Raw genomic sequence first — 11265 nt, forward strand, 5'->3', positions numbered from 1 at the left:
CTCCCAGCGCGCCGCATGCCGGGAGTTGTAGTCCCCCCCCCCCGACTCCTCGCGAGACGTGCTAGCCTTGCTCGTGGGAGGCATGGCGGCTGTGTTGGAGGAGAATGGCTGCAGCAGGCAGAGCAGTAGCCCCAGTGCTGGGGTAAATCAGGCATCCAACGGACCCTCCTGAGCTTTGTAGTGGGAGTTTCTCCCCCCCCCCCCTACTGGGGCAAGTATGGCCACAAATACCTCCTATAGAAAGAGTTGCCCCTCTGTTGGGGTAATTAGAGCCAATAATACCCCTTACTTCCCCCCCTCTACCTTCTGTACCAAGAGAAATCCCAGAGCTGGGGCAATTTGAGGCCCTTTACAAAGTTGCCCCGGTGCTGGGGTAATTTCAACCCTTAATACCCCATTAGAGGCAATTTAGGTAGTACGTATGTGTCCTGCTTCCGTAATCTCCCCTTTGCCAAGAGCAGCCCCAAGGTGGGGTAATTACCCCCTCTTCTTGCTCCTCCTGTCCCCTGACACCCTCTCCCCTCTCATCTACTGATTGTGCTGGGGTGATTAGATAATGTATTGCCCCTCCCTTAGCCATGATACCCCCTGTTTGCCCTGTTGCCCCAGACAGCCCGATACCACTTCTATATACAGTGTTTGGGGTGAATTTTGACCCTCTGAGCAAAGAAAGAATCCCTGTGCTTGGGGTACTTACAGTGTGAAATACAGCTGCTGGGGCAATAAAAGCTGTGTCACCCTGCGGGGGGAGGGACAGACTCATAGCGCCCTTCTGTCTGTGTCACTGTGTCACCCCGCGGGGGGAGGGACAGACTCATAGCGCCCTTCTGTCTGTGTCACTGTGTCACCCTGCGGGGGGAGGGACAGACTCATAGCTCCCTTCTGTCTGTGTCACTGTGTCACCCTGCGGGGGGAGGGACAGACTCATAGCTCCCTTCTGTCTGTGTCACTGTGTCACCCTGCGGGGGAGGGACAGGCTCATAGCTCCCTTCTGTCTGTGTCACTGTGTCACCCTGCGGGGGGAGGGACAGACTCATAGCTCCCTTCTGTCTGTGTCACTTTGTCACCCTGCGGGGGGAGGGACAGGCTCATAGCTCCCTTCTGTCTGTCACTGTGTCACCCTGTGGGGGGAGGGACAGACTCATAGCTCCCTTCTGTCTGTGTCACTGTCACCCTGCGGGGGGAGGGACAGACTCATAGCTCCCTTCTGTCTGTGTCACTGTCACCCTGCGGGGGGGAGGGACAGGCTCATAGCTCCCTTCTGTCTGTGTCACTGTCACCCTGCGGGGGGGAGGGACAGACTCATAGCTCCCTTCTGTCTGTGTCACTGTGTCACCCTGCGGGGGGAGGGACAGACTCATAGCTCCCTTCTGTCTGTGTCACTGTCACCCTGCGGGGGGAGGGACAGACTCATAGCTCCCTTCTGTCTGTCACTATGTCACCCTGCGGGGGGAGGGACAGACTCATAGCTCCCTTCTGTCTGTGTCACTGTGTCACCCTGCGGGGGGAGGGACAGACTCATAGCTCCCTTCTGTATGTGTCACTGTGTCACCCTGCGGGGGGAGGGACAGGCTCATAGCTTCCTTCTGTCTGTGTCACTGTGTCACCCTGCGGGGGGAGGGACAGGCTCATAGCTCCCTTCTGTCTGTGTCACTGTGTCACCCTGCGGGGGGAGGGACAGACTCATAGCTCCCTTCTGTCTGTATCACTGTGTCACCCTGCGGGGGGAGGGACAGTCTCATAGCTCCCTTCTGTCTGTGTCACTGTGTCACCCTGCGGGGGGAGGGACAGACTCATAGCTCCCTTCTGTCTGTGTCACCCTGCGGGGGGAGGGACAGACTCATAGCTCCCTTCTGTCTGTGTCACTGTGTCACCCTGCGGGGGGGAGGGACAGTCTCATAGGTCCCTTCTGTCTGTGTCACTGTGTCACCCTGCGGGGGAGGGACAGACTCATAGCTCCCTTCTGTCTGTGTCATTGTGTCACCCTGCGGGGGGAGGGACAGGCTCATAGCTCCCTTCTGTCTGTGTCACTGTGTCACCCTGCGGGGGGAGGGACAGGCTCATAGCTCCCTTCTGTCTGTGTCACTGTCACCCTGCGTTGGAGGGACAGACTCATAGCTCCCTTCTGTCTATGTCACCCTGCGGGGGGAGGGACAGGCTCATAGCTCCCTTCTGTCTGTGTCACTGTGTCACCCTGCGGGGGGAGGGACAGGCTCATAGCTCCCTTCTGTCTGTGTCACTGTCACCCTGCGTTGGAGGGACAGACTCATAGCTCCCTTCTGTCTATGTCACCCTGCGGGGGGAGGGACAGACTCATAGCTCCCTTCTGTCTGTGTCACTGTGTCACCCTGCGGGAGGAGGGACAGACTCATAGCTCCCTTCTGTCTGTGTCACTGTGTCACCCTGCGGGGGGAGGGACAGACTCATAGCTCCCTTCTGTCTGTGTCACTGTGTCACCCTGCGGGGGGAGGGACAGACTCATAGCTCCCTCTGTCTGTGTCACTGTGTCACCCTGCGGGGGGAGGGACAGACTCATAGCTCCCTTCTGTCTGTGTCACCCTGCGGGGGGAGGGACAGGCTCATAGCTCCCTTCTGTCTATGTCACCCTGCGGGGGGAGGGACAGACTCATAGCTCCCTTCTGTCTGTGTCACTGTGTCACCCTGCGGGAGGAGGGACAGACTCATAGCTCCCTTCTGTCTGTGTCACTGTGTCACCCTGCGGGGGGAGGGACAGACTCATAGCTCCCTTCTGTCTGTGTCACTGTGTCACCCTGCGGGGGAGGGACAGACTCATAGCTCCCTCTGTCTGTGTCACTGTGTCACCCTGCGGGGGGGGGGAGGGACAGGCTCATATCTCCCTTCTGTCTGTGTCACCCTGCGGGGGGAGGGACAGACTCATAGCTCCCTTCTGTCTGTGTCACCCTGCGGGGGGAGGGACAGTCTCATAGCTCCTCTGTCTGTGTCACTGTGTCACCCTGCGGGGGAGGGACAGACTCATAGCTCCCTTCTGTCTGTGTCACTGTGTCACTCTGCGGGGGGAGGGACAGGCTCATAGCTCCCTCTGTCTGTGTCACTGTGTCACTCTGCGGGGGGAGGGACAGGCTCATAGCTCCCTCTGTCTGTGTCACTGTGTCACCCGGCGGGGGAGGGACAGACTCATAGCTCCCTCTGTCTGTGTCACCCTGCGGGGGGAGGGACAGGCTCATAGCTCCCTTCTGTCTGTGTCACTGTGTCACTCTGCGGGGGGAGGGACAGGCTCATAGCTCCCTCTGTCTGTGTCACTGTGTCACCCTGCGGGGGGAGGGACAGGCTCATAGCTCCTTTCTGTCTGTGTCACTGTGTCACCCTGCGGGGGAGGGACAGACTCATAGCTCCCTCTGTCTGTGTCACTGTGTCACCCTGCGGGGGAGGGACAGACTCATAGCTCCCTCTGTCTGTGTCACTGTGTCACCCTGCGGGGGAGGGACAGACTCATAGCTCCCTCTGTCTGTGTCACTGTGTCACCCTGCGGGGGAGGGACAGACTCATAGCTCCCTCTGTCTGTGTCACTGTGTCACCCTGCGGGGGGAGGGACAGTCTCATAGCTCCCTTCTGTCTGTGTCACTGTGTCACCCTGCGGGGGGAGGGACAGGCTCATAGCTCCCTTCTGTCTGTGTCACTGTGTCACTCTGCGGGGGGAGGGACAGGCTCATAGCTCCCTTCTGACTGTGTCACCCTGCGGGGGGAGGGACAGGCTCATAGCTCCCTTCTGTCTGTGTCACTGTGTCACCCTGCGGGGGGAGGGACAGTCTCATAGCTCCCTTCTGTCTGTGTCACTGTGTCACCCTGCGGGGGGAGGGACAGACTCATATCTCCCTTCTGTCTGTGTCACTGTGTCACCCTGCGGGGGAGGGACAGACTCATATCTCCCTTCTGTCTGTGTCACTGTGTCACCCTGCGGGGGGAGGGACAGGCTCATAGCTCCCTCTGTCTGTGTCACTGTGTGCGCAGGACTCTGACGCCGAGCTTGGGGACTCCGGGTACCAGCAGGCCCGTCACAAGCTGGAGTCCCTCCTGAACAGGAACATGCGCATTGAGATGACAGACGGGCGTTCCCTCATCGGCTGCTTCCTCTGCACGGACAGGGACTGCAACGTCATCCTGGGGTCCGCGCAGGAATTCCTGAGAGCGTCTGGTGAGACCCCAAAAGCCTGTGGGGACCTGGGGGATGGGAGATTGGGGGGCCCGGGGGATGGGAGATTGGGGGGCCCGGGGGATGGGAGATTGGGGACCCGGGGGATGGGAGATTGGGGGCCCGGGGGATGGGAGATTGGGGCCTGGGGGATGGGAGATTGGGGCCCGGGGGATGGAGAGATTGGGGGGGATGGGGAGATTGGGGGCTCGGGGGATGGGAGATTGGGGCCCGGGGGATGGGGAGATTGGGGGCCCGGGGGATGGGAGATTGGGGCCCGGGGGATGGGGAGATTGGGGGCCCGGGGGATGGAGAGATTGGGGGGGATGGGGAGATTGGGGGCTCGGGGGATGGGAGATTGGGGCCCGGGGGATGGGGAGATTGGGGGCCCGGGGGATGGGGAGATTGGAGGCCCGGGGGATGGGGAGATTGGGGGCCCGGGGGATGGGGAGATTGGGGGCCCGGGGGATGGGAGATTGGGGGGCCCGGGGGATGGGAGATTGGGGCCCGGGGGATGGGAGATTGGGGCCCGGGGGATGGGGAGATTGGGGCCAGGGGGATGGGAGATTGGGGGCCAGGGGGATGGGAGATTGGGGGCCGGGGGTGGGGAGATTGGGGGCCGGGGGATGGGAGATTGGGGGCCGGGGGTGGGGATATTGGGGCACGGGGGCTGGGAGATTGGGGGATGGGAGATTGGGGGATGGGAGATTGGGGCCAGGGGGATGGGAGATTGGGGGCCGGGGGGATGGGAGATTGGGGGCCGGGGGATGGGAGATTGGGGGCCGGGGGTGGGGAGATTGGGGGATGGGAGATTGGGAGATTGGGGGATGGGAGATTGGGGGATGGGAGATTGGGGCCAGGGGGATGGGAGATTGGGGGCCGGGGGGATGGGAGATTGGGGGTGGGGGGGCTGGGGGATGGGAGATTGGGGGCCGGGGGATGGGAGATTGGGGGTGGGGGGGCTGGGAGATTGGGGGCCGGGGGATGGGAGATTGGGGGCCGGGGGTGGGGAGATTGGGGCCCGGGGGGTGGGAGATTGGGGGGATGGGAGATTGGGGCCCGGGGGATGGGAGATTGGGGGCCCGGGGGATGGGAGATTGGGGGCCCAGGGGATGGGAGATTGGGGGGATGAGAGATTGAGGGGCCCGGGGGATGGGAGATTGGGGGGCCCGGGGGATGGGAGATTGGGGGGATGGGAGATTGGGGGGCCCGGGGGATGGGAGATTGGGGGGCCCGGGGGATGGGAGATTTGGGGGGCCCGGGGGATGGGAGATTGGGGGATGGGAGATTGGGGGATGGGAGATTGGGGGATGGGAGATTGGGGCCAGGGGGATGGGAGATTGGGGGCCGGGGGGATGGGAGATTGGGGGTGGGGGGGCTGGGGGATGGGAGATTGGGGGCCGGGGGATGGGAGATTGGGGGCCGGGGGTGGGGAGATTGGGGCCCGGGGGGTGGGAGATTGGGGGGATGGGAGATTGGGGCTTGGGGGATGGGAGATTGGGGGCCCGGGGGATGGGAGATTGGGGGCCCAGGGGATGGGAGATTGGGGGGATGAGAGATTGAGGGGCCCGGGGGATGGGAGATTGGGGGGCCCGGGGGATGGGAGATTGGGGGGCCCGGGGGATGGGAGATTGGGGGGCCCGGGGGATGGGAGATTGGGGGGCCCGGGGGATGGGAGATTGGGGGGCCCGGGGGATGGGAGATTTGGGGGCCCGGGGGATGGGAGATTTGGGGGGCCCGGGGGATGGGAGATTTGGGGGGCCCGGGGGATGGGAGATTGGGGACTGGGGGTGGGGAGATTGGGGACTGGGGGTGGGGAGATTGGGGACCGGGAGATTGGGGCCCGGGGGTGGGGAGTTTGGGGTCCCGGGGGTGGGATGATTGGGTAATGGGAGATTGGGGTCCCGGGGGTGGGGAGATTGGGGTCCCGGGGGTGGGGAGATTGGGGTCCCGGGGGTGGGGAGATTGGGGTCCCGGGGGTGGGGAAATTTGGGGTCCCGGGGGTGGGGAAATTTGGGGTCCCGGGGATGGGGAAATTTGGGGGTCCCGGGGATGGGGAAATTTGGGGTCCTGGGGATGGGGAAATTTGGGGTCCCGGGGATGGGGAGATTTGGGGGCCCGGGGATGGGGAGATTTGGGGGCCCGGGGATGGGGAGATTTGGGGACCCGGGGGATGGGGAGATTGGGGGGGATGGGGAGATTGGGGGGCCCGCTCCGGGGTACGGGGAGATTTGGGGGCCCGCCCCGGGGGATGGGGAGATTTGGGGGCCGCCCCGGGGGATGGGGAGATTTGGGGGGCCGCCCCGGGGGATGGGGAGATTTGGGGGGCCGCCCCGGGGGATGGGGAGATTTGGGGGGCCGCCCCGGGGGATGGGAGACGGAACTTGTAAGGTTGTTTGGGTGGAGATATAATTACCCCCATCTCTCTCGCAGACTCGTTCCCCATCAGAGAGCCGCGGGTGCTGGGCCTCGCGATGGTCCCCGGGCACCACATCGTGTCCATACAAGTGGAGCTGGAGAGCGTCACGTCCCCCCAGTATCTCTGAGCTCGTCCCCCCCAGTATCTCTGAGCACGTCCCCCCAGTATCTCTGAGCACGTCCCCCAGTATCTCCGAGCTCGTCCCCCCCAGTATCTCTGAGCACGTCCCCCCCAGTATCTCTGAGCACGTCCCCCCAGTATCTCTGAGCTCGTCCCCCCAGTATCTCTGAGCTCGTCCCCCAGTATCTCTGAGCTCGTCCCCCCCAGTATCTCTGAGCTCGTCCCCCCCAGTATCTCTGAGCTCGTCCCCCCAGTATCTCTGAGCTCGTCCCCCCAGTATCTCTGAGCTCGTCCCCCCAGTATCTCTGAGCTCGTCCCCCCCAGTATCTCTGAGCACGTCCCCCCAGTATCTCTGAGCTCGTCCCCCCAGTATCTCTGAGCACGTCCCCCCAGTATCTCTGAGCTCGTCCCCCCAGTATCTCCGAGCTCGTCCCCCCAGTATCTCTGAGCTCGTCCCCCAGTATCTCTGAGCTCGTCCCCCCCAGTATCTCTGAGCACGTCCCCCCAGTATCTCTGAGCTCGTCCCCCCAGTATCTCTGAGCTCGTCCCCCCAGTATCTCTGAGCTCGTCCCCCCAGTATCTCTGAGCACGTCCCCCCAGTATCTCTGAGCTCGTCCCCCCAGTATCTCTGAGCACGTCCCCCCCAGTATCTCTGAGCACGTCCCCCCAGTATCTCTGAGCACGTCCCCCCAGTATCTCTGAGCTCGTCCCCCCCAGTATCTCTGAGCACGTCCCCCCCAGTATCTCTGAGCTCGTCCCCCCAGTATCTCCGAGCACGTCCCCCCAGTATCTCCGAGCACGTCCCCCCAGTATCTCTGAGCACGTCCCCCCCAGTATCTCTGAGCACGTCCCCCCAGTATCTCTGAGCACGTCCCCCCCAGTATCTCTGAGCACGTCCCCCCAGTATCTCTGAGCTCGTCCCCCCAGTATCTCTGAGCACGTCCCCCCAGTATCTCTGAGCTCGTCCCCCCAGTATCTCTGAGCTCGTCCCCCCAGTATCTCTGAGCTCGTCCCCCCCAGTATCTCTGAGCACGTCCCCCCAGTATCTCTGAGCACGTCCCCCCAGTATCTCTGAGCACGTCCCCCCAGTATCTCTGAGCTCGTCCCCCCAGTATCTCTGAGCTCGTCCCCCCAGTATCTCTGAGCTCGTCCCCCCCAGTATCTCTGAGCTCGTCCCCCCAGTATCTCTGAGCTCGTCCCCCCCAGTATCTCTGAGCACGTCCCCCCAGTATCTCTGAGCTCGTCCCCCCAGTATCTCTGAGCTCGTCCCCCCAGTATCTCTGAGCACGTCCCCCCAGTATCTCTGAGCTCGTCCCCCCAGTATCTCTGAGCACGTCCCCCCCAGTATCTCTGAGCACGTCCCCCCAGTATCTCTGAGCTCGTCCCCCCCAGTATCTCTGAGCTCGTCCCCCCAGTATCTCTGAGCTCGTCCCCCCAGTATCTCTGAGCTCGTCCCCCCAGTATCTCTGAGCTCGTCCCCCCCAGTATCTCTGAGCTCGTCCCCCCAGTATCTCTGAGCTCGTCCCCCCAGTATCTCTGAGCTCGTCCCCCCAGTATCTCTGAGCTCGTCCCCCCAGTATCTCTGAGCACGTCCCCCCAGTATCTCTGAGCTCGTCCCCCCAGTATCTCTGAGCTCGTCCCCCCAGTATCTCTGAGCTCGTCCCCCCAGTATCTCTGAGCTCGTCCCCCCAGTATCTCTGAGCTCGTCCCCCCAGTATCTCTGAGCACGTCCCCCCAGTATCTCTGAGCTCGTCCCCCCAGTATCTCTGAGCTCGTCCCCCCAGTATCTCTGAGCACGTCCCCCCAGTATCTCTGAGCACGTCCCCCCAGTATCTCTGAGCTCGTCCCCCCAGTATCTCTGAGCACGTCCCCCCAGTATCTCTGAGCACGTCCCCCAGTATCTCTGAGCACGTCCCCCCAGTATCTCTGAGCTCGTCCCCCCAGTATCTCTGAGCACGTCCCCCCAGTATCTCTGAGCACGTCCCCCCAGTATCTCTGAGCACCTCCCCCCAGTATCTCTGAGCACCTCCCCCCAGTATCTCTGAGCTCGTCCCCCCAGTATCTCTGAGCTCGTCCCCCCAGTATCTCTGAGCTCGTCCCCCCAGTATCTCTGAGCACGTCCCCCCAGTATCTCTGAGCTCGTCCCCCCAGTATCTCTGAGCTCGTCCCCCCAGTATCTCTGAGCACGTCCCCCCAGTATCTCTGAGCACGTCCCCCCAGTATCTCTGAGCTCGTCCCCCCAGTATCTCTGAGCACGTCCCCCCAGTATCTCTGAGCACGTCCCCCAGTATCTCTGAGCACGTCCCCCCAGTATCTCTGAGCTCGTCCCCCCAGTATCTCTGAGCACGTCCCCCCAGTATCTCTGAGCTCGTCCCCCCAGTATCTCTGAGCTCGTCCCCCCAGTATCTCTGAGCTCGTCCCCCCAGTATCTCTGAGCACGTCCCCCCAGTATCTCTGAGCACGTCCCCCCAGTATCTCTGAGCACGTCCCCCCAGTATCTCTGAGCACGTCCCCCAGTATCTCTGAGCACGTCCCCCCAGTATCTCTGAGCTCGTCCCCCCAGTATCTCTGAGCTCGTCCCCCCAGTATCTCCGAGCACGTCCCCCCCAGTATCTCTGAGCACCTCCCCCCAGTATCTCTGAGCTCGTCCCCCCAGTATCTCTGAGCACGTCCCCCCCAGTATCTCTGAGCTCGTCCCCCCCAGTATCTCTGAGCTCGTCCCCCCCAGTATCTCTGAGCTCGTCCCCCCAGTATCTCTGAGCACGTCCCCCCAGTATCTCTGAGCTCGTCCCCCCAGTATCTCTGAGCTCGTCCCCCCAGTATCTCTGAGCACGTCCCCCCCAGTATCTCTGAGCACCTCCCCCCAGTATCTCTGAGCTCGTCCCCCCAGTATCTCTGAGCACGTCCCCCCAGTATCTCTGAGCTCGTCCCCCCAGTATCTCTGAGCACGTCCCCCCAGTATCTCTGAGCTCGTCCCCCCAGTATCTCTGAGCTCGTCCCCCCAGTATCTCTGAGCTCGTCCCCCCAGTATCTCTGAGCACGTCCCCCCCAGTATCTCTGAGCACCTCCCCCCAGTATCTCTGAGCTCGTCCCCCCAGTATCTCTGAGCACGTCCCCCCCAGTATCTCTGAGCTCGTCCCCCCCAGTATCTCTGAACACGGGGATGTGCCATTGTATATGAAATATTTGTACAGATGTATGTATATGATCCGTGTATATGAGCCTATATATAGATCCGTGTATATGAGCCTATATATAGATCCGTGTATATGAGCCTATATATAGATCCGTGTATATGAGCCTATATATAGATCCGTGTATATGAGCCTATATATAGATCCGTGTATATGAGCCTATATATAGGTCCGTGTGTGTGTATGCGCGTGTAACTGTGTGCTCACCATCACTGAACCCATTGAATTAAAGCAGACAACACTTGTGTCTGAAGTTACTGGTGCTGTGTGTTCCCGGGGCGACCTGAAGAAACCAATATCCCATAACACGCTATATACACACGCACGCTATATACACACATACGCTATATACACGCACGCTATATACACGCACGCTATATACACGCACGCTTTATACACACGCTATACACATGCGCTATACACGCACGCTGTATACACACACGCACGCTATATACACGCACGCTATATACACACGCACGCTATATACACACGCACGCTATATACACACACACGCTATATACACGCACGCTATATACACGCACGCTATATACACGCACGCTTTATACACACGCTATACACACGCGCTATACACGCACGCTGTATACACACACGCACGCTATATACACGCACGCTATATACACACGCACGCTATACACGCACGCACGCTATACACACACGCACGCTATATACACACGCACGCTATATACGCACGCACGCTATATACACACGCACGCACGCTATACACACACGCACGCTATATACACGCACGCTATATACGCACGCACGCTATATACACACGCACGCACGCTATATACGCACGCACGCTATATACACACGCACGCACGCTATACACGCACGCTATATACACACGCACGCTATATACGCACGCACGCTATATACGCACGCACGCTATATACACACGCACGCTATATACACGCACGCTTTATACACACGCTATACACATGCGCTATACACGCACGCTGTATACACACACGCACGCTATATACACGCACGCTATATACACACGCACGCTATATACGCACGCACGCTATACACACACGCACGCTATATACACACGCACGCTATATACGCACGCACGCTATATACACACGCACGCACGCTATACACACACACGCTATATACACGCACGCTATATACGCACGCACGCTATATACGCACGCACGCTATATACACGCACGCACGCTATATACGCACGCACGCTATATACACACGCACGCACGCTATACACACGCACGCTATATACGCACGCACGCTATATACACACGCACGGTATACACACGCACGCTATATACGCACGCACGCTATACACGCACGCTATATACGCACGCACGCTATATACA

At 60.8% G+C, this 11265-nt stretch overlaps 1 protein-coding gene across 1 annotated transcript; it reads left to right on the top strand.

Annotated features, from left to right (window-relative positions):
- The first annotated feature begins 23 nt into the window (after positions 1 to 23).
- NAA38 (N-alpha-acetyltransferase 38, NatC auxiliary subunit) lies at positions 24 to 10150 on the top strand. Its single transcript, XM_075582216.1, has 3 exons — positions 24 to 142; positions 3991 to 4174; positions 6605 to 10150. Exons 1-3 carry the CDS (start codon positions 83 to 85, stop codon positions 6715 to 6717), a joined length of 357 nt encoding a protein of 118 aa, XP_075438331.1. The 5' UTR covers positions 24 to 82; the 3' UTR covers positions 6718 to 10150.
- The last annotated feature ends 1115 nt before the right edge of the window (positions 10151 to 11265 follow it).

Source organism: Ascaphus truei, unplaced genomic scaffold, assembly GCF_040206685.1.
Source record: "Ascaphus truei isolate aAscTru1 unplaced genomic scaffold, aAscTru1.hap1 HAP1_SCAFFOLD_2052, whole genome shotgun sequence".
Lineage (NCBI taxonomy): Eukaryota > Metazoa > Chordata > Amphibia > Anura > Ascaphidae > Ascaphus > Ascaphus truei.